The 23,555-nt window shown below is 48.8% G+C and overlaps 1 protein-coding gene across 5 annotated transcripts in view; it reads right to left on the reverse strand.

Moving 5' to 3' along the window:
* Positions 1-23,555, reverse strand: part of NRG2 (neuregulin 2) — a 136,573-nt gene that overhangs the window by 52,544 nt on the left and 60,474 nt on the right. For all 5 annotated transcript variants that reach the window (XM_054217389.1, XM_054217390.1, XM_054217388.1 and 2 more), the window contains exons 2-3: positions 12,533-12,704; positions 394-512 (exon numbers count right to left, since the gene is read on the reverse strand). In XM_054217389.1, the coding sequence (XP_054073364.1) occupies positions 394-512; positions 12,533-12,704 (291 nt within the window). The remainder of the gene's footprint in view (positions 1-393; positions 513-12,532; positions 12,705-23,555) is intronic.

Raw genomic sequence — 23,555 nt, forward strand, 5'->3', positions numbered from 1 at the left:
CGAGATGGAGCACACATTCTAGGATGAAAACCAGAAGCAACTTCACTCATCACAAAGCTATGGTTTAATTACTTGTCTTCTGGTGAGTTTTGCTTCTCAGAAATTCTTTAAAAAAAGAAAACATCAAGCCCACCAGCTTTCTTTCCTCCTTACCCCTTTTAATAAATAATACATAGACTTTAAGTTTATTTAAAATGTAAATTAACCACATTGCCAGTGACAGATAACAAAGATAAACATTTACACTAAGCTGCATTTTTCTTATCTCCCAAGATTGTTTTACTTGATATCCTGAAAGCATGAAACAAAATACAAGACAGATCATGTGCAGAACCTCCCGCTTTCTGCTTGAATGGCAGACAGCTCAAGACATTTGCTGGCTTCTTCACTTACCACTTTTCACATTCAGGCTGCCTTTTGCGGTGTCTTTCCCTAAAACGTTCTCCGCTTCGCAGCTGTACTCCCCAGCATCTTCCAGCTTCACCTTGTTGAACTGCAGTCTGGAAATCTTTCTGTTGAAAAGTACAGCAGAGATTTCTTACTTGATTGCTAGCCATCCTCACGAATCGATAACCATTCCTGGCCCTGGTACGCTGCCCGGTATCTCACCCCTTCTTGAGAGGATGAGCTGCCTGACCTCACGAGCTGAACAGGCACTCAAGCCTGGCCAGGAATCCGATGAGATCCTTCCCAGGAATCACAACCACCTAATGGTTTTCCTAAACGAACATTTTCTAAATGAACATCTCCCTCTGAACCCACTGCTCTCGGCACGTTGCCATGGTTTGGTCTGACACCTGCCCTCATTTGCACAGAAAGCCTTGCAAGGGGTTGAGCCCACGAGTCCCCAGCATCCCAACACACAGACTTTCTGCACTGGAGAAAAGCCACTTTACTGACGGACAGCAGGATCTGCCTGCGAGATGGAGGCGCGGGGATGAGATGCACGTTCTGCACCTTCCTCAGCATGGAGGCGGAGCAGTCTGGTGCTTCCCCGGCTGCCTTCAGCAGTGCCACACACTCGAATGCAAACACCCGTGGGGTCAGGGGGGACTCATACCTTTCCAGCCTGCAAATCAAAACCTTGTGGTTTGACCTAGACAGCTAGCTTGTAGCTTTATCCGTGCCAAAAAATAAGGTAAGCACTTAGTCTCCCCAAAAACATATGCACTCCAATGTGGGGCTGAGCTGCACGCAATCATCTTACCAGCCAGAAGCGCCTAAAAAGAGCAAAGATGATGTTTGTGATGATTGCCCGTGTCACCTAACAACCCGTGCTTCACGGGAGTGAGAGCAGCTCTGTGGCAGAGCTCTGCGGCACTACGGGGAAGACGAGCATCGCCTTTCCCACCGGCTTTGACTGGTGTCTCGTTCCCTGGGATGTCTTTCTGACAAATAGGCAAAAGCTTTTGTTTAAGCCTTTAGTTTAACAGAGATCTATAGGAGCCTTCAACACACGCTGAATACTGCTCCTGAGACCACAGTGGGACTCCCACATTGGGCCCTCTGTTTTACTACATTTCCTTCTATTTTAGCCATCTTATCAACCCCCCCCCGCCCACCCCGCCATGTACTCTTCTCATGAGAACATCTCTCTGCTTTCTACCCCAAGCTTTTATCTCAGGTCTGTGTCATACAGTTGCTTTATTTAGAGACTTGGAAACACTGCCAGCTTTAGAAAGAGGTCCCATGGCCTATGTCGCTGAAGGCAAATAAAATTCCTTTTATGTGGAAAATAATCATTAGCTTTGGACATATTTGCAATGTTACACGTGTCATCTGAGAAGGACTTTTTTTGGGGCTGTGCAAATCATCGTCCATAGGAAGCCCTTCACAGAAGCACACTGGCATCTTTTTAACACCCTGACATTCTGTTCTACTGGGAGGCATGGCACAAGGACACAGCATGAACATCTCACTAGTTATATTAGTAAATTAAAAGCACTTGGAGACAACTTGGTACAGCTCCCAGGATACAGGCGCTGCCCTGTTTTACAGGATGCGGTCAAGTGTTCAATTGCATGAGTTTAGGCCCCATGTGGAGCAATTTTTAAATGAATGTTGACAGTATGCAAAGATCTCTTGAATCCCTCTAATCCCAGGTCTCCCCTAATCCACTGTGCAAAGCCAGCTATTTGGGCCAACATGTTCCAACATGGGTGCCTAAACAAGCAGGCTGATTCAGGGTGGTGCAAAGCTGCCCTGAGTCCCGGTGCCGAACACTTCTCTGAATTTTCTTAAGTCCCTTAGAGCAACCTGCGACAGTCCTGGGCACCGTGGTCGCTGCTGCTGTGATGCCTTAGGAGTCGAGCAGCACCCAAGAGACAGCCAAGCGTTTCAGGGCCTCCAGGGCCTGTTGCTGCCCAGTAGCAGCTGGGCTCTGCCTCTTGCTGGGGAGGTACGACGGGCGCCTGATGAAGGCGGTTGGCTCTCTTGGGCTGTAGTGCCCCGTCCAGGAGCACATTCCAACACTTGGCGAAGGGGCAAGGTGGGCTCCTGATACTACGCATGCAGCTCCAAGGAGACTGCCCCCAGCACAGCCCAGCCGTTACTTTCTCTCAGCTGTCTCAACCCTCACTGACAAAATACACCATTTGTCTTATAAACCACCCCTACAATGACTTGTAGCTATTGCTGCAACGCAGAGCGAAAAAGCAGGCAGCACGCGTTGAAAGCAGCTTGGAAGAGCAAGACTCTAACTCAAAGTCCTGCAGAAAACACCACCCTCGCACACCAGCATGCTGAGGCTATCTGCCAGCGCAGAGCTGAGAGTATTAATGAACGTGCTGCCTTCAGCTGCTGGAGGACAGATATTCTCATGATAATTGGCTGCATTGCAACCTCATATGCACAGCACGTTTCACCGTGTGGTAACTGGAAAAATCCACTACAGCATTAGAATATCACCTATGTATGTGATCTTTTACACATAAAGGGTTTTAAGTCCCAAAGATACAAGTCAGTAAGTTATTAGTGACACAAAAGGCTAATGAAAGGGGACACACTTGACAGATTCATCTCCAAGAACAGGATGAGAGACATTTGGTCTTTTACCTGGAAGTGGAGAGGAATGTGAGCAGAATAAAAAGCAATGTTGGCATTTATAGCATATCAGCATCAAGGTGAAACCAAAGAGGATTATTTTGTTTTAATGCACAAGACTGTAAAAGGGCCTTTTTTTTTTTTTATTTTCCATTACAGTTTGTTGAAGTTCTCCTGGACTGTAAGATCCCCTTGAAAAATCAAGAGCCTTTTCTTGCTGTTCATACCCCAGACCAATGGTGTAGCTACTCTTGGTCTCCACACTGTGCCGTATAATGTCAGCTTGGGGTAGGGAGATGAAGGGTTCAGGCTACTGAAGCCACAGTAAAGAGAATTTCCCTATTGCAGGAACCATTGAAACAATCAGAGAGGTAACTTGTGTCTTTTAATTCACATGAATAATGCCTGTGCACTAGAAGAACTGAAATGAAGGACGTAGAAGAGAGTAGACCTTGCTTGATCTGTGTGTGGCAAAGACGAAGATGACCAGTCTGTCTTTGTTCTATTTTACTATCTCCAAGTGCTATTGAAATATCTCAAAACTGCCTCGGAAATTGGTTTTTCAAGTTCACGTTCTTCCTTCTGCTGCCCCAAGGGCAGGTACTTTGTTCACTTGAGGGCCGAGGCGTTTTTTGCCAGAAATACCAAGTAGTAGCATACAAGGAATTACGCTGTGCACAGGCATTTTGTATCAAGTCCCCTGCTGCCCTTTTGGGCAGCGTGTCTCTTGGGGACGCCAGCCCCTGGGAAAGCCCTACCGTGTGCATTCAAAAGGGTGCCTGGCTGCCAGACGATGCCATTCTTCTGGAGGAAGGCACTGCCCTGGGCTGTTTGTTCAGTGAAAGGGCCAGGGTCACTGACAGATCCCATCATTTCACTGCAGTGCAACTCTGCTGACATTTCTTTACTCCAGGGGAAAATCTGCTTCATTGTCTTTTCTGACCCTCAGCACATATGACTTAGCCACACACTAATTATCTCCTGTAGTGCCAGTGGAGGAATAAGCCACAGGGAATATGTTGTCTGCAAGCTCTGGGGGATAGGATTCACAAGGAGACCTTCAGCCTGGCCAGAAGAAGATCCCCCAAAATACCTTTCTGTCCAAGAGAGAAGAGTCCCCCAGAGGGCAGTTTGGAGTGATGAGTAAATCACCCTCTTCAGTGCCAATCTCCAGACTACAATGGGAAACAAGGAGATCAGCCCTTGGTCGGGACCTACACAAAGAGCCTGGCAAATTCTGGCTGGGAAGGGTGGCCTCATCTGCTGTAATTTAGACATCTCAGAGTTAGACATCTAAATGTGTACTTGGGCCCTGAGGCCCAGTATAGTCAGAGGAAAAGAAACAGGCACTTCATCTCAGCCAAAGAAGAACTTTTCATGACAGGAGTCATGTTCCCACCATCACTTTGGTCAAGCTTGAATCATTTTTCTCCTCTTCCCTACTGCCAAGTGGAAATGGGACCATCTTCCCAGGTCATCTCCTCACAAAGCCTTTCATCTCAGAGCCTGTGAGCAGCTGCCACGGGACACCCACGTCTCACTGAGGACTCAGCCTTCCCTATGTGAGTTCAGCTGCTTCTGCACCACTCAGGACAAAAATAGCCCTAGGATTACTACTGTTGTAGTGTTTTATTAGTCTTCTAAAAATAGAGTAGCTAACACGTAAGTAATAAAGAAGAGAAGGAATTAGCTGGTGAAGAGAATTTGAAGACTACACCCTATGTGGCCCCTAAATTGTCAGTGAAGAACGCTGCACATAGTAAACACACCTGAGATCCTAGGAAAAGGAAATTCCCAAATATGACCCTTGCAAAGGACACACTGAATACACTGCTCTGGTTACCTATTAACTCCATTCCTCTCGGTTTGCAGGAAGCGCACCGATATCTCAGAGAGCAGAAAGGGCAGCAATTGCTGTACTGCTTACACTCCTGCCAAAGATTTAATTGGTGCCCGTGTGCTGTCCTGGCACACTGCAGGGTGGTGCATTTGCCCTGAGAGAGCAGGTTAATGATTGGCAGGAAGATTCAGAATACCCAGTTCTTCAGCTTATAGTTGAGAAGCGTTGTCCAGCAACCGTCAAACATCAGACAGCCCCGCCGGCTGGTGCAGGGGCTCCCAGTGCCCTGGCCTCGGGGAACACATTCATCTTCCCCAGCACGCCGTAGGATAAAATCAGGAAGCAGAGATCACTGCAACGCAAAGCAGACTGGGGATGGCCGTGGCAAAGCACCTCTGTCTGGCAGGGGAGAAGTGGCAGCCCGGAGCGTGTTCCCCCCCTGCACAGCCAGATGGAAACCACACCAAGCTCTTCCCTGCCCTTCAGTTACAGAGAGGCACAACAGAGCTGGGCAAGCCGGCTGCGCCTTGCAGAGCCTGAGAAAAACAAGTGGCCCTATGCTGGCTGCTGTGGTCTCTAGGGCATGATCTGGCTAGGCCAGGATTAGCTATAGAAACAGCAAATAGGAAAGAGGGAAAAAAAAAAATGCCCTCAAGCAAAGCAATCAAATAAAAGGGGTAAGGACAGGAATGTTCGGACTTTTCAGCTTGGCCATCATCCTCTCTGCAGTGATCGAGGTCCTCCTTCCTCCTCCCCTCACGCCATCACCTGCCCCACTCAGCGTTTGACCCGCTGGGACTGTGGGAGAAGCAGGCGTGGGAGGCAGCTGATGTCCTTGTGGGTGCCCAGGCCAGGACCAACCATCCCCTGACCCCCTCTGCCTGCTCTCTCCTACCCCTGTCCCCCAACATTAAAGTTCTGTTCTAACCTGAAAAGCAGTTTTGCCCCTTCTCTGCTCAGCAGTGCTGTTGTCTCTCTGTGCCCAGGCTTGGGACAGGCTGATTTTAAAAAGAAGACTCGACCAGTCCTCACTCTGCAGAGCTGACACTGACACTGGCCTCAGAGTGAGAGCAGGAGTCCCTTCTGGGTCGTGCAGCGTCAACAAAAGGGGAAAAGATCAATAAGTACGCTCCAAAGAGCAGGGTCACTTGTGCAACCCCCCTCCATCCTCAAATTCAGCCTGGGGCCGCACTGCTGAATTGCCAGGGATGTTCCCACAATGGGAAGAGGTGTAGGGCAACAGAGGCAGCGTAATGCAACCACACCAGTCCCTAGAGTGGACTTTGTGGCCGCTCTGTTGAGAGGCAAACCCCTGTGCGCTGCTGCTCTTTGTGCCAGGCAAGTCTGCGGCAGCTGCCAGGGTGTGAAATCAATAAATACGTAAAAGCTGCTTTTTGGGTTAAGGCTGATGCGCAGACCCAATGTCAGTGCAGGGTTCCTTGTATTACTTGTCCTGGAATTGAAGGCAATTGATCCATCCCACGAATGTTTCCTCCAACCCCGATGCCAGGATTTGAATTTCTTTGAGGAAACGCAGATCTCGGAGCAGCACTCTGAGGCCAGCTCAGCGCAGGCTCTTTCCCTGCTTACTCTCATATCTCACACAGGAGCATCCTAGAAGCCTCCCAGGAGCCAAGGACATCCCGGCACCAAAGGTGGACCAGATACCTCCCTGTCACAAACAGCGTGTGAGCGTGTGACCTCAACAGAGAGCGGAGACACCCCTGGTAGGTGTGGAGCCAGGATAGCGTGCAGGGGTCTACACTGTCTCAGCAACCAAGCCACAAGCTCGTTCTGTAGTGGGGAGGGGAAGAGAGGGTCAGTGCTGCTGAGGAGAAGGCACAGAGTTTGGAAGCGCATCGCACGTTAGACGTGGGCTGATATGCTGGGCAAATCAGGGGCAGGACCAAAACTTCAGGGATTGCCAGAAACGGGGTAGGAAGCCTGAGAGGGCCTTTAAAGCAAAGTCGATTAGTTTTTAAGGATCAGGGGAGAAGGAGAGGGAAGTGCCATGCTAACAGCAGCTGTCTGGGGGGGAGCCCTGTGCTGAGCACAGGAATGGAGATGAGCAGAGACAGGCTGCAAACACTCAGATGAGGAAAAAGCATTTGTGGGAAGAGAGGTCATGGGAAATGGATGGCACCTTCAGATTTTGGGGGTTTTTTGTTTTGGTTTTTTTTGGGTTTTTTTTTTTTTGTGTGTGTATGGTTGGACTCGATGATCTCAAAGGTCCTTTCCAGCCATGAAGATTCTATGATTCTATGACAGAGAACTACCCTTCCAAAACCTCTGCGAAACGTATCGTCATGCTGATACGCAGGGTTATGCAAGAGATTCAGTTACACTTTTGGGGCTCCTTTCTGACTTTGGAGCCTTTGGGATGCATGTCATTCCTTTCTTCCTAAGTCATTTTTCCACAACGGGTATGCGCCACGGGTCCTCACCAGTGCCTAATCCATGAAGCGTGAGGGGGACCTGGCCAATTCATGGCTGTAGGTATACAATGTGCTGTCCCGGATGAACTGCCTGCAGCCTCAGCCCTCCTCCCCCTCGGCAAAGCATTTGAACCTAAACTGGATGAATGGGATTTCAGCTCATGTCTCTCAATGAGTGCTTCAACCTAATCTGGGACATTTTGCAACTGCAGCAGGCTAAGGTCTGTAGGGAGAGATTCATATTTTTTTTTAAAGCAGCCAACACCACCGGACAAACCACACAAAATTTCAGGCACGTAAAGCTCCTTCCACCTCTAAGTTTGCACACACCATCAGTTGAAGCAGCCCAGCATCTGACCGTAACTTGTTAGCCACTATAACTCAGTCAAGTTTGATTAAATGCCCATTCCCTGAATCTCTTAGGAGCCACAACTTGCAAAGTTTGATTGTTCTAGCTCAAGACCCAACTGCTTCTCCTTTCAGTTCTCAAATTCCCTGGTTCAGTCCCAGGTGCATTGGCCAAGATGATGTCCATCATCTCCTTTAAAACAACAAACAGACAAACAAAGGAGATGCTCTCCTTCACACCCCCCTCCAATAAAGTGCCTTCAGCAGCTAAAACCAAATCCCAAATATTGGAGACTTATAATGACATCGTGAGAGTTAGCAAGGCAGAAGCTCCCCTGGTGATTATAACAACACCGGTGCTTGAGAAGAGTCTTAGCTTCAAGGCATCTGGAATTGCTCTTGCAAGATCCATTGTCAAATGAGCCTTTTCCTTTGTTTAAAAATGTCAGCCTGAAGACCCCTGCCAGAGTGGTGGTATAGCCTGCTTGGGTTCACTCTGGCTCCCACAAGGCTTCAACAGTTCTCTTTGCCCCTCCTTGTCTCCAGGCTTAATTAGGAAATCATTTATCTTTATTGGCACTCTCTTTCCCCTGCTGCTCTGGCATTATTATTTTTTTTTGCCTTCATTCCAGAGCAGTGAGCTGTACAGGGAAGACCACAGCCCCATTCATTGTGGGTGGGGAATAATCTACAGCAGGGAGCTCTACAAGGAAGACCCCAGCAATGAATCTGCCCCAACTAGCATCGCCTGAGGGACTACTGTACAGAAACACGAGAGGAGGGTATCCCTTGGCTCCACTTACAGGCTAACAATAGGGATTCCTGGTGATACTGAAAGTAGGACACTACTCCCATGGGATGTCATATGGTCAGCCTGTCCCAAATTGAACTGCCAGCCCTCTCCAATCTAACGATACGCCTCCTTCACCACCCCAGCAATCTCCCTTGGTAAAAGTGCATACAAAGAGAAGAGGCTTTAAGGACAGACACAGCTAGGAGACTACCAGGCTCATGGTCCCCCTCTGACTCCAGCTGAAGACCTACAAGTCTCAGGGCTGAGACCTGAGCGCAACCTGAAGTGGGGAAGGTTCTCTACACCTCTGCAAACAGAAACTCCCTTGGCTTTCTCCACAACTGGCATTTGCCCATTTGCTAGGACAGTCAGAGAGTCAAAACCCAACCTTAACTTCTTGGGAGCCAGCGGACTCAACCAGATCTCAGACGCACTCAGCAGAAAACGGTATCGCTTTGGCAGCCCAGTGGGAGAGCCACTCACTATGCTGAACTTCCACTAGTGCATGCAGTTCTTTATGGGCAATTTCTCTAGGTTCCCCATCAACTGTGTTTTATTTAAATTGAGCCAGAGATAAAATTCCAGCCAATAATTTCTTCCACCTTAAAGAGAAGTTTCCTCTTTGTGTAAGCCAGGCTTGCCCCGGCCTGTTACTAATTACAGATGGAACATGCAGTTCAGAAAGGAGGAATCAGAATTGTTCCCCTCCCTCCAGCAAATACCCATTGAAAAAACCTGACTCCTTTGCCTGATGGCACCAGAATTTTTCCCGGTAAGTTTGAAAAACAGGAAGGAAGATGGTTGATGGAAAAGCTGAAAAGCTGACATGCACTTAACTGCTCCGCTCTTCCTTACAACATATACTTCCCTTATTTTCAAAGAGATCTCCTACTCTAGGAAGGCCGGTGGGATCAGATGAAAACTCAGTCACAAAAAAAGTGCTTCAGGCATGCTTTCTAGTTAGAAATCCCAAGGGTCTTTAAACACACAAGGAGGAAAGCCAGGCACAGAGCAGTAGAGGAATGAGTCACGAAGGGCAACGATGTTCTTCCTGTCTCCCATTCTAATCCTCTGCATGTTGCCGAAGGACCGCACAGTTGAAGACAAAGAGTCTGTGCCCAGCTGTGGTGGGGACTCACAGGGCCAAGGGAAACACTACGGACAACACCTCCACATCCTGGCAGGGCTCATTTTGCCTGGCTCCACCACTATTAGGTCTTTGGATCAAGCTTTTAAGGAAATGATCCTGTGCACCTGGCCAGGTGCTCCATAATCCGTGAAGCTTTTTGCCTTGTGTACTTTCTCTATGAAAGTCCGTCTCCAGTGCTCTATTTCTAGCCTTCTGGAAACCCCACTCTACTCTGAACTGAAAGGAAAGGCAGAGGGTTGTCTGGAGACCAGTGTCAACTCTAAGTGGAGCCAGATGTATAAACCCCATTATTCTTGAAATAATCATCATAGAGTAAGACATCCTTTCTGTGCTTTACATTTTAGGATGCTTAGCTTCCCCTGGAGTCCCCTCCTAACATGCTGGACATAATAATGTATACCCATACCCCATGTCCAGTTTTGGGTCTCTACTAAACTCAGCCCCACTAGCTACTTAATGGAGGTATGCAAGGTCATGAAGGCTCTCTTGATCTTTAGCCTCCACACACAGAGTAATTTTTAATATTTATTGCATGCAGGCAAGACCAGAAGGAGGCAGGTCCAATGCCAGCCAGCGCTCTGCCCTCGAGGTGTTCTCAAGCACCGAGACCTCGCAAACCCAGTGGAGAAGAGAGCCTGAAAGCTGAGGATGCCAGACTGGGTGTGCGCAGACCCATCCAGATCTGCTTGGAGAAGTGTCCTTGCACTGCTGACTGCTCAACAAGGGGCAAATGGTCAGCGAGGGGTGTATTGTCTCAGAGCTGTTCCATACGACAGCTGCTTGAGGCTAGCCTCCGTAGCCAGACCCCAGCCCCAGGCACGCAACCTCTCCACTTCATGGCATGTTTTAATGGCAGCAGGGTGCAGAAACAGGGGTGGGAAGCAACTCTGGGGGCAGATCAGCAGGGAATGCTCTGGGCCCTCACACCTTTGCTGTTGAGGGAGCCTCAGACACTGGAGGAGGCAGGTGCTCAGCTTTCTTTAAAATGTTTATCCTTGGGCTTATTTTGCCAGCAGGAAGCACTTCTGGCACGCACATGTCTTTGGCCTGTCACTGGCAGGCTGTGAGCCAATGTGTTGCCATGGAAACTGGTAAATGCAAAATTATTACTTGACAGCAGTGTCCTGAGGAAAGAGGATCAACCTTCTTCGGTATGTTTGTGTCCCTGTCCCAGGGAGTGTGTTTTCCCCCCATGCACCGCTGTGGGTGGGATGCCATCCTGTCACGGCTTCGTGCTGGACATGGGGTGCCAGGAGGCAAGGAAGGACTATGATCTCTGGGAGCACAGCAGGGAAATGCTGCAAGCGGCGCTTCTCACCATCGCCAGGGTCCCTCCCCAGAGAGTTTTGTTGGGTGTTTGGTCTGGGGCTGGTTGCTCTCTAGCTCTGAGGGAAACAGCTCCCCAAGATCTCTGCAAGACCCCAGCGCCAGCGAGCTCAGGGTCCCACGAGCTGCCTGCCCGCAGGGACGCAGTGTCCACATGGGGGTGGCTTCCCATGCCTGGCTGCAGCGGGTGGTGCAGACATTCCTCCAGGGCATCCCAGCTCCAGTACCCATCGGTAAACAACTGAGGCCATGAGGCTGACAGCGGCCACAGAAATACTGAGGGCAACAGAGCAGAGGCAGGCGCAGTTCTGCCCTACCTCTGCTGCCTGCAAGCCCGGACAGCCTTTCCTGAGCAGATGGCATCCACTAGATACAAGCCAGTTATCCTGGGTCTGCTGGTGCGTCTAGCCTAAGCCTTCCACTGACCACCCCTCTACCTCATCCCAAAACAGCCACGAATCCTACAGTTACAAAGGAGGTCAACCATTTTGGCTGTGATGTTGAAATCAAAACCAACAGGACTGAAATTAAATTAGAGCAATTGACAATGACCCACTGGAGCACTAATTGATTTTTCTAACTGATTTTTTAGTGGCTTCTAATTTTAAAAATTAATACTCTATCGAGTCCATAATGAGAAGGGGCGAGCTACTTTTCACACTCTCAGACATAACACACGTTAGCACAGAATTAGTTCCAAGTTTTCCAAGGGGTTGGGCAGTTGCAAGCTGACTTTGCTGCTGGCTAGGTCAGGATATCTGAATGTAAGTATAGTCACTGTTACGGAATAATTTCAAGATACGTTATATGTAAATACTTGTCCTTGAAAAAAATCAACATGGATCCATTTTAATCAGTTCCTAGTGAGAACCTCTTAGCTTAGCCTCTAGGGCCTATTTCTCACAGTGTTTTTGCGCTGCCTGAACGAGGCGGTGTCCGTAGGACGACACTCACTGAGGGCAGCTGCCCGACAGCTTCTCTGTGTGGGGAGTTTGGGGCAGCCACGATGGAGCTTGCCCTGGGTGAGACAAGGCCTCGGCGAGTGACTCCGGGCCCTAATCAGACAGTATCGCGATGTGCTCTTGCATCCGTGCCTTGGATGCTCTCGAGTCCACTCAACTTCAGGAGAGAACAGAGTGATTCCTCCCACATTTGCGCAGGCCCGCTGTTGGCTGGTGGGGCAACCGCTGAGTTTGGGTAGCTTCTGCGTTCAAATGCCTAATCACAAAGCAGGATTCACCCCAGGTAACCCGAGCTGCCTACAACCAGCCTACAGCTAGCAGGGAAAGAGCTATCTCCCCAGGTCACCAGACACCCGACTCCGACACCCAATGACACAGTTACCCAAGGAGAGACCCGTCTACAGACCCAGCATCTATCCTGCGCACACCTTGCTACTCCCCCTCAGCTACCCTTTGAGGAAACTGGGAATCTTGCTCACTCTCCCAGGCATGGCAAATGGGCTGTGCCTGGTCCTGCAACTCCGAGGAAGTACCTCACTATCGCTCAGCGCAGCACCACTCCCGGCCAGCCAGTCCCCCAGACCCAGACACTCAGTATTTGTGAGCAGAGGCAGAGCAGCCCCAGAGCATACTTACTTCCCATTCCCATACTTGATCCGGATGTCTTTGCTCTTCTTCAGCTCTTTGCCATCTTTAAACCATTTGTAGGAGGGCTGAGGGTTTCCAGCAGTCGCCTCACATTTCAGTGAAATCTTTTCACCGACGTGAACATTTGGGCTTTTCAGTTTCTTCAGTTTGGGAGGGACAGCTACAAAAAGAGAAACCAGACACTGTGAAACCTGCCTCTTTTGGAGCCTGTGCACAAGCGATGTGAGCCCACCCATCCCCCTCCCCTGGGAAAAGCGCTTGCTGCCCCTGCTGCCACACCATGGCTGGAGAGGGGCTGCAGATCAGCTCGGCTCCCCAGGTTTTACCAGCACACAGGTGGGGAAGGAGCACGAAGTCAGAAATACCCCTGTGGGGAACAGAGGCAGCCCCCAGGTCTGGCCGGCTCTTTGCCACACGTGGCCAGGCTCGACTGTTCCGCTGCTGCCCTTACTCAAGCGGGCAGGACCCACGCGTCTCCTGCTAGCCCAGGGGTCTGCTCCGCTCTCCAGGCCCTCCCGCCAGCCCACAGCCGGGGACGCAGGACCTCAGGCTCTTCCGAGACTATTTTTCCCTGCATCCTGCCATTGCCGCTTGATGATTACCGACACCTACATGGCCTCTGCCGCTGCCGATGGGCATGCTGCCAATCCCACAGCCCCACTAACCGCAGCCGGAGTGTTTTGCTGAAGAAGGAGCAGAGGTGGGACACAGAGAGCGGCCCCCTGTCCCCAGCAGTGTGTGCCACGGATGCTCCCTGCCTGCCGCTAAGACGGACGGTCACTCAGCACGACAGCATCAGCAGCAGTGCCACAGCCACGGAGAGGGGCTGCAATGAAAACCTGCATGTAATAAAGGACGAGGAGGGGAGGGACAGCTGTTCTTCAGGTCACAGTTAGAGAAATGAAAGAATAAAGCTATTTGAAATGGTCTTAGGACCTGCAATGTCAGGCTGGCCAGCAGCCCTTCCAGTCTGTGATTACCATGCACCTGGAACATCAGGCAGAGAGGGAGACACTTCTTATCAACCTCTGCCAGGCTTTATATTAAACCCGACAAGAAAGTATTAGCAGGCTTGGAATTTTTCTTTCAACTGACAGCTCTGCACTCTTCTAGCTCCCCGTTTCATTCTCAGTGCTAACCTTAGAAAAGAAAATGGCAAGTTGCTGGTTTTGCCTTAAGAATATCGGTAACAATGGTTTCCACTTGGCTAAGATGTCTTACAGATAAAGTATTTCTTCTGTCTAATATGCACAAGCCGTGTTTTAATTGCCTAGCGCCTTCTGATCTTGAGATATGGAAGAACAATCAAAGGAGGAGGAACCGGATGGGTTTCATTAGAGCAATTGCTATTTTATAGACCTTTGTATGTCTCCACTCATTCTCCATGCCAAGCTAAGTTATCGTAGGTTGGTTTTATTTAAAGACTGTTTTCACTGAAAGTGATCTTATACAAAATAAGTTTGCACGGGAGCAAACTTCAGATCCAGGAGTGTGAAGGAAGCACCAAGGAAAAAAGAATAAACCTCACCAAATGATCTTCCTGACTGCTATTTTTGCACACCCGAGCCTGCTGCAGGCTCCTGGGAAACCTGTGCCACAGGCAGCAGGAGGGGGAGGGCTGCACGTGTGCCAATGGGGCAGGGACAGCACAAAAATCGGCTTGGCAATCGCTTCGGGCTGCACTGATGTCTCGCACTGCTTCCCAGGTCACTGTGCTTTGGCACCGACGCGGAGGCTTCTGAAGAAAACCAGCCCCAGCTTTCCCCACATTTCAGGAGTTCTGTGAAAATCCAAGGTGTCCTGGGTTTTGTGAAGCCAATATTGCTGATCCTTGCCTGGAAATGGGTCACCCAGAAGAGCAGGAAGGCAATGAATGGACAAGAGAGCTTGTCTCTTCTCAGAACGCTGTGCACAGAGAGCTAGGAAGGTAAACAGGACCTTGCTTTTATAGGGGTCATCTTGGGGAATAGAGAAATAGACTCTGTCAAATATTTATTCTGTCTGAATGTGTGTGTCGGTTGGCTCCTATTGTACACTGAGGTCACCCTGTACCATGCCAACTGTATACATATGCCTTAAATACCGGGAAGGTCCTGACCTTGGCATTGGTGCATCTGCTTCATATTATTTCCAGGCTTGTGGTCTGCAGAATTATGAAGCGGGCAGCACAGCCTGGGAAAAAGATGCATCAGCCCTGCCCCTCTCCCCAGAAAACGCTGGCAAGAGCAGAGCAAAGCCCAGAAACCTGAAGATCATTGAAGGAGCGGGCCAAGGACAAGCAAAAAACCTTACAAGACCTCTGTTCCCTGGTTCCTCCTCACCGATGTGAATCACATCTCACCCAAACCTATGCACCTCTTGCACCTTGTGCTCTTGGCCTCCAGTGATAAATTACATGGTATTCCTATATTTAGGAATTTAGGCAGGTCCAAAGAGACATAGGCCAAGCGTGGCAGAGATGGAGCTGACACTCACGCAGGGCAGGGGCTCTGCCTGCATTGCACCCCTCCAGCAGAGAGTCCTGCCTGGAAAAAGGGAGGAAAACATGTTTCCTCCCCAGATTGCATGCCTTACTACAGCAGGGAAAGGGACTGTGCGTTCAGCTTACAAGCCACACTTCACGGACTGTAATTCCCAGTTGAATCAGACAGGCCAGTGAAAGGGGAATCCACTCCAGAAATATTTTGGACCGTGTCTGGGAAAAGCGCTGTGCACAAAGAAACAGGGCTGCGCTCCCTGACTCCCAGCACATCTGTGCGCCTTACTGCTACGCTACGCGTGTGGCTCCGGCTCAGGCAGCAGCAGGAGCCCCACGCCGGGGGGGGGACACAGCGTCCAGAGCCATCCACAGCCTGCTCTGGTTCAAAGGGAAGCCCAGCCTCGGTCTCCTGGAAGCGCTGTTCTGGGCTGGAAAGTCTCTCTTCATAATTCCTGCATCTTTTAGAAAAACACAGGAATCCTCATTTAGAGCCATTAACTGCTTGATGAGTCTGCTTAATGCCAGCCAAAGACCTTCCACTGGTTTTTGTGCCTATTGTTTAAACTGCTGCCCTTATTCCTAGCCTGAATTTCTCTAACTTTGGCTTCCAGCCAAGAGATCTCTCTGCCTTTCTCCGGTAAACTTGAATTCCATCTAGCAACCAGAAACCTCTTCCCTTTTTAGGTACTTGCAAACTGTGAAGGAATCACCTTTCAACCTTCTCCAGCAGTAAACCCAAGTAGCTTGAGAGACCACAGCAGCACACAGAGTGCTAATTCTGGAGTACATCAAAGACAAAGTTTTACCTTTTGGTTCATTTTCAACTTCATTTCCTATCTCTGCCCTGTCCAAAGCACAGAGTTGCAGCTCGGGAAGTCATGAGCTTGGTTCAAACAGACATGATGATTTTAAAAGTGCCCCCTTTCTTCAGTGCTCTGAATATTTTGGGTCATTTTAGCCTCCTCCCTGCTTGGTACTTTTTCAAACACGTCGGGAAAACAAAGTCACTAACTTCATAAATATCAAGATAACGTACTATCCCTGGCACACAGTCTCAGATGTATATCAAGTGGGGTCCGGGTCCAATTTCCCCATGTTTCCACCAGCTCCCGGCTTCCCAGCCTCCTGCCCACAGGTTACTGCTGCTCAGGTGTGGCCAGAACAGCTTTTGTCAGAGCCAAAACACTGAACCAGGGCCACCCAAGTCACCCCATCATCCTGGCGCAGGCTGAGCTGGAGCTGCTGTTTCAGATCCTCATCATCTGAACCTCATGGCTCTGCTCTGCCAGCTCGCGGTCTCCTCCGCAGCAAGGTTAGCAACACCCACCGCTCACCCACCACAACTTCCTAACCTGTTTCAAGAGCCATGTTTCACTAAGAGGACTCTGCAGGAGAGGTTTGCCCTCTGACAGCTGTCCTAGTGTCTACTGCCAAGTTACCATCTTCTCATGGGGAGGAGAGGGTTACAAAAGTCAAAGGAACTCAGCTCTAAATTACACTATATGAGTTGCTTGACCATCTACCATAAAAGGACTTATATATACACACCGCTTTAATTAATTCACTTCTGATTATATTTGATATTACATTTGATATTACATTGAAGTACCTTGATGATAACAACACCTCTTTTACTTCTGGTACCTGGAGTATGCCTGAAAGCACCTTAGAGCCTCAACTCAAAACATCATTAATCATGAACGGGCAGAGTGCCCAAATGGAGTCCAACAATGGAGCAGTAACAAAACCACATCCCACCCACAAAGCATCATACATAAACAACTCCTCGGCAGCATAAAGCAGAAGCAAGTCATCCCGGGAAAGGTGCTCCGTGAACTCTGTAACAGCCAGCAGCACTAGCCACAAACACTGCTTCGAGAGCTGTGTCTTGCTCGCGGTGGAAGATCCTCCAGGGCGGACAATCTACAGACACATCTGGGATCTCCGGGCAACGGACATCATGAGTAGACGTGACTTTTCTTCCTGGCCTCCTCCAGAGGATGCAGTGCCAACTACTGGAGGCTCCCCCACACTGCCTGGCACATGGTGGGTGGCAAAATGTTTAGATAGCTGGATCTGGAGAACTGGGAGGGCAGGATGCTTCTGTGTCTCCCTGAGCAGCTGAGGAAGAAGGCAGCTCAGGTTGAATTCCCACAGAACAGATTGAACGGGCACAGAAAAGGGAGGCTGAAAAATGCTTTCTCACAGGAATGGGGGATATGTGAGGAGAGTTAGTTAACTCAGAGGTGATGCCTTGACATGCCTACATCAGAGCAAAGTAGGCAGGGGGGAAGCTGGGAAGCTGCACAGGTGATGTCTTGGATATGGGCTGTGTTTCTCAGACTGCCCACGCCATTGGCCTCAGGACAGCCCTTCCACACAGGTGCCAGGACTTCCAGCCTCTGGGCTACTGTGCTGGGATGAAGCTGCATGTCCAGCAGTGTCTCCAAGGGTCTGCACTCCCAATTACCCAAGGACACCTGAAAGATGCTACAGGCACAGTCCTTGAGGCTTCCAGGCTCCTTGCCATCGAAGTACAAGATCTGGAGGCATGACACTCACCCAAGCCACACCTCAAAGACGGCTATTCCCTAAGCTCCTTCTGAAGAGTCCCCACCACTTTGTTGTTCAAAGTCTCACCCGCAGGAGTGCAGGCCTTCCCTTTGACATAGGGCACCTCAGATGGGAAAGTTTCAATGTTCTTCCAGATGGAAAATTGTAGAATTTATCTTTCTGTGGGAAATGTTTTGCAGCCTCAACTTGCTCCAAATTCAAACACAAACTTTTGCAAAGATGGCGACTCCTTACCAAACAGAATTTTCCTCGTTTCTGTCATCTCTACTACAAGGTGAGGACACATGTCCCTGGCACAGAGTATCACCAATGCAGGTCTGGAGACCATACACGTCTTTAGTGGGTCAGCAGGCTCAGCACTGGGCTAATACATCTTACTTCTTGGCTAATGCAGCGCTACTGCTTCTGGTATGTTTGCTGCCTGTACTGTATTTATCAGAGGTGATGCTCCTCTGTCCTGTGTTTGCTTTGGCCTTTAATTGACAAGGAGACAAAACTGAATCTCAGCAGCAGCAGCTCCTGCCCACCTTGACTGTTTGAGCATTTCAATACTGGCTGCAAATGCCAACTTGTCAAAGAGGGACCTGCTCTGAAGAAAGCTCCCTCCAGCCAGAAGGCACGGAAACATGGGGTCCACTTGCAAAAAAGCCTTGCTTGATACTTTACATGCTCTAAGTGTTTGTACTCACGTTTTCTGGGTTTTTATAGAGAGGGTAAAAATGCGGTCACTGCTGTCCACCTAGGCAGGCTGTGGTGGCTGCAGCTGGGACTCCGAACAGAGTTCAACTCTTCGGTGGCAGGGTCACAAGGACCCCTCTGAGCCTGTGACCTTCCAAGGCCCCTGAAGGTCACAGGACTGTACTTAACTAAAGCTGTATCTGAAATATGGGAGGGAGCGAAAGACCCTGGCTTCATTCAACGGATGGACACAACCTCCACAAACCACACACAGTCCGGGGCTTACGGGAGAGAACCTTGATGTCAAACTGACATATTGCCCTGTCCCAACCTCTGCCGCAACACGCCGGTGGGTCACTACAGGCTCCAAATTGAGAATATAAAATATAACATAGTACCTGTGATATGCTTAAGGTCACTTATATTTACGGTTTATGCAAAAAGGATGATCGGACTTTCTCACGGCTGTTATCATGACTGTCTCTGCACACTGCAGCAGCTCACCCGGACCTCTACACCCCGGGCAGGGGTACACGGCAGGTAAATGACAACGTCAAATTTAAATTTCCAAGGAGCAGCATTCTTGCTGTAGCCACTATTAGGCTTTTTAATTAACACATAGACATGTTTCTCTTAATGGATCTGTGATGGTAGGGACTCCGCTGTGGGAGCCAGCACGAGGTGACATGGCTCACTTTAGGCGTTCACACCTCACTTCCACTGCCCACGGTCTTTGTGTGCAGCAACTGCAAGGACCCTTCAGCAAGGGTTAATAACCCAAAGCTCTCCAAGGACATGGGAGATGTCCTCTGTGCCTAGCATGCACCATGCTGCTGTATCCCTCCCATAGAGGTACACCACCAGGGGTCAGAGGCATATTTTTTTGTTCCTGGGAGAAGCCACACTTTGACAGCTGTAGACACTAGGTACGACAATGCAGGAGCCATTCCTCCAGGACCTAGAGGGTCTGCTGAGGACATCCACCCAGCTAGCTCACACAGAACAGACAGTGGTGTGGAGAGGACCCAGATGTCTGGAAGTGTGAAGATGCTGAAAAGACTGCTATCAGCAGATCTGGGGTTGGAATGAAGCTTGGAAACATTGCTGGAGCCAGAATGACTGCATTATTGGTTGGACTCTATGATCTCAAAGGTCCTTTCCAACCATGAAGATTCTATGATTCTATTAGTCCACTCTACGTGTCCCATAGCATCCCTACCATACAAGTTCTCTTCCCTTAACTAGGTTCCTGTAGCCCTCTGTCTCAGGAAGGAGAAATTACTATAACGCCAATCCACAGCACTATATATATTTAAAATTGTTAGTTACAACAATCAGTATTTCCATGACCATTCCCATTGGCCAAACCAAATTGACTGGAAAGCCACAAGCAGGTTTGCTGATTTAGGTTTGGTCTCTGCAGGATCCCTCTGGCAGCTCAAACCACAGGGAAAGGTACCACAAAGCCAGCCAGGTCACTCTCCTCTTACAAATGCCGGCTTTGCTTACATAAAACAGCAACTGATAAATTCCTCCTCCTCTGTTTTTCTCTTTCCCACATTTAATATTTAGTTACTCCTCTTTCAAGTGAAAGTATTGAAATTAGTGTATGATTCGGCCCAGCGCCCTAGGCTGAAATCTCAGCTCCATTGAAATCTATGAGCTTTTGGACACTGGGCAAGGATGTCTTCCCATTACCCAGGCTTTTCACCCAAATTGTTAAGACAAGCTGGGGTATGCTTTTATCACAGATTGGGCAGAAATGCTGGAGGTGCCTATGCACATGGCCACTTCAGATGCTTACCTGAACTGCACAACAGCTACAAGTAATTCACGTACAAATATCCAATATTAAGATCCAGGGCTGAAGTGCTTGGATTTGCCAAACCTAGTACTCTATGAACACTAGCTGGTTTGCAAACAATGTAATTGGAGTAGAATTGCTATTGTGTTTGTTTGTTTTGAATATTTTTGGCCAGGAAGTTGTCCTGGAGGTATAGTTGAGCATAAGTGGTCTGGTGGAAAAATGTCATTCATTCTGTTCCTATTAAAACCAAAAACAATAGCCACACAAAGACAGCAGCGACAATTTCTGCTCTTCATGCCTCTAACAATGTGTTTTCAACCCTAAAGGCAACATCTTGTTTGTACCCAATTGATTCTGGGATCATATTTTATATAATCAGATATATCTTTGAACAAAGATATATTTTATGAACTGCTCAATTTCCAGATGACCTTGGAAACAGCAATTCATAAAATATAGCTTTATCTCTATCTTCACAATCAGCTAGAAAAATGGCCCACCCATACTCTGTGGACTGCCAGTCAAGACCCAGCCAACAAACAAATTACCCAGAGCATCCAAAACTTTAAAATACATTAATTCTTTGTTTCAGCCACTGAACACTAAGCACAAATTACTTGCCCTAGTACCCTGGTAAAGACCTGGGTGGCATCCAACATCTTTCAGTCACCAAAGGAAAGTGTAACCCTCACCCCAGGAGACAAAACAATCTAAGTTAGCAAAAAAAAAACTTGTTTCATTAAATGTTTATTATGAAATCTGTACATGAAACCATATATAGACCCCTTATGGTCATGGCAAAGCTACAGGCTATGTTTCAGGACTTGCTGATGTAAAATGGCCATTAGTGGAATATCACTGGTTCTAGAAAGGGGTGGAAAAAAAATCTGTTTGGTGTTTTACAGCTCTACCAACCACAGGAGTGTTTCTTTAAAACACGGAGGGGAAAAGCTCAGTTGAAGAGGAGCTGAAGTTTTTTTAACAGAGACTGCCTGCACCGCCTGGGCTCTCCCAATGACGAGGGGACAGAAGACACGCCATCGTGGGCTGGTGGGAGCACTGCAGGTACACTTGCAAAAAAAAGAGCCACTGCAATGCCACGGGTACAGAACAGCCCCGACCACCACCCACCGAGTCCTTCAGGTAAACCAGCAAGAAGGGCCACTACAAACACATAAATGCAGCCAAGTCCCCGAGTGAAGCGCGAGGTTCAGCAAGGAGACCTTTCTCTCTCTGCCCAGCCCTGTCTTGTGCCCACCAAATTAGGTGTAAAAGCAAAGGGCCAGGGATGCACTCTTAGCTTTAGATAGCACAGCACTTCTGGACATCTCTTTCCTCCTCTCTCAAGGTATTGTACTTAAATAGAATGAGGACCCCGGAGGTGTTAAGCTACTGAGATGTGCGGGCTGAGGTCAGGAAGACCATAAAGACGGAGCACCGTCTGCAGTACTGCACCGTGGAGGGACGGTTCAAACCCAGCCCGCATCAGCAAAACCCCAGTGCAGAATCTGACCCAGCAGGCTTACAGGTGAGAGTCAGTTTTAACAATTGTTTTTGAGCACGCTTAACATCGGCAAGTAGGGAAAAATCAGCAAAACTTGGAATCGGTTACAAAGGTGTTGATTCGGGTCAGGCAGAGGTCAAGTGAAGGTCAGATGCAGCAGCCCAGTTTGTAACGTTTTTTGGATATTTTGGCCTCCCAGGAAGTCCCGGGCCAGAGGACGTCCCGGTGTTTCGTACGTGACCAGGTGGAAGCACTGCACAAAGCAGGCACTCAAAGAAGAAAGCGCTTCAATGTCTGGACAAAGAAATTTGGTTAGCAGCCTCTAACATTGAGGTGGGGGGATTTTTAACTTTTAACCTATAAAATCCTATTTGCTAGCATTCCGTGACAAAAGCCAACCACTTGCAGTCTTAATTACAATTTTTTTATTTTTTTTTTCCCATGTCTCTGCTTACTTTGAAAGTTCACCATTGTCTCTGGTAGGGTTTTGACAAATCCACCAGAGGGTATTTCCAAAACAGAAAGCCATGTTTTTATCGGGATCTCCCCACAAGAGACCCTGGGGCTTGCATTAAAGTCTTGTTTGTCCTCTGTAATGTTATATTAGAAAGATTAAAAGGTTTTCTGTTAGTTCAAGAAATGCTTTAAAGCACTAGTACCAAAAGAACCTCAGACAGTGACCGCAGGTCTGTTTTTCATACAAACACAGGAAAAGGAAGGAAAATAAAGATCATCCCTGAGACAGCTTTTTCAAGGCAGCCAGACGCATACGCGCCCCAACCCTATACGACACTACTCTCCCAGGACACCCCGGGTCTCTGCCGCTGCTGCTGCGACAGACGGTCAGGCCAAGCTCCGCTCCCTTCCCACGCCTTGACCTCTCCGTTGGGATCAGTGGGACCCTCTGCACAGGAGAACACGATCCGCAGAGAGGGACTGGCCGCGCTCCGTGCCAGCAGCACCCGGCGCTGGCCGAGCCCCGCCAAGAAGGGGCCACCACCCTCCTCCGTGGGCTGCAGGGAAGCAGCGAGCTGTAAATTCCGTTTGGGACTCTGGGCACTGCCCAGTGGAGACACTAACACAGCGTGTCTCCTGCCTTGTCCAGAGTGCGGCTTCCCAGCATTGTTCTGAATAGCTCTGGACCCCCACTGAAGCACAGCGATGGGTGGCTCACACTGAAATGTCCCCCAACCAGGCTGATTTACGGCTGCCAGGAGTCTCAAGGATGTCAGCTCTTCCTGATTAATTTTTTTATCCTTATTTTCCCTCGTTTTATATTTGAATATTGCTTATTGCAATATTCTTCAGAACTATTCTCTGGAAAGCCATACTGGCTAATTTTTGGCTTGTAAATTGCTCATGAGCAGTTTGTGGCTTGTGTTTTAAAAAAAAAAAATAATCTAGCAACTCTGGCCCATTTTGGTTGGATAAAGAGATTTTGTGGCCTCCATCAATTCTAGTCCCTGACAGCAGTGACAGAGCTCTTATTATCACAAACATACAGTTGCAATTTTAAAATTTGCTTCCTGTGACTCTTCGTTAAAATTTAATCAAGAGTTACTGCTTCCACAAACATTTCCGGCAGAAAGTTCACTTTATAGAATATTCACGGGCAAGAAACACAAAGGAAGGTAAAGCAGATTTGAGTTCTTGAAGTGAGCAAACCCTTGCTGGTTGCCCAGCTACTCCACTGAAGGATTTAGGCAAGAGAGCAACAGGAGGTGCGACACAAATCATTTTCTCGGAGATATTGCAGAATGCAAGCAACCAAAAAACAAAGACCAATGATGCAGCAGAGAAATGTGGGCGAAGAAAAGACAAAAGGCAACATAGTGGGGGCCCAAGCAGGAAGACTATTCTGTGTTCAAAATGCACAGGAGTTTACTGGACCTGCTTTACGTCTAGCTGCAGATCACAAGGTGGCAACTTTCACCCAACCGGCCAACAGATCCTGCACAACGCAAACAAC

The sequence above is a fragment of the Rissa tridactyla genome, chromosome 11 (genome assembly GCF_028500815.1).
Source record: "Rissa tridactyla isolate bRisTri1 chromosome 11, bRisTri1.patW.cur.20221130, whole genome shotgun sequence".
Classification (NCBI taxonomy): Eukaryota; Metazoa; Chordata; class Aves; order Charadriiformes; family Laridae; genus Rissa; species Rissa tridactyla.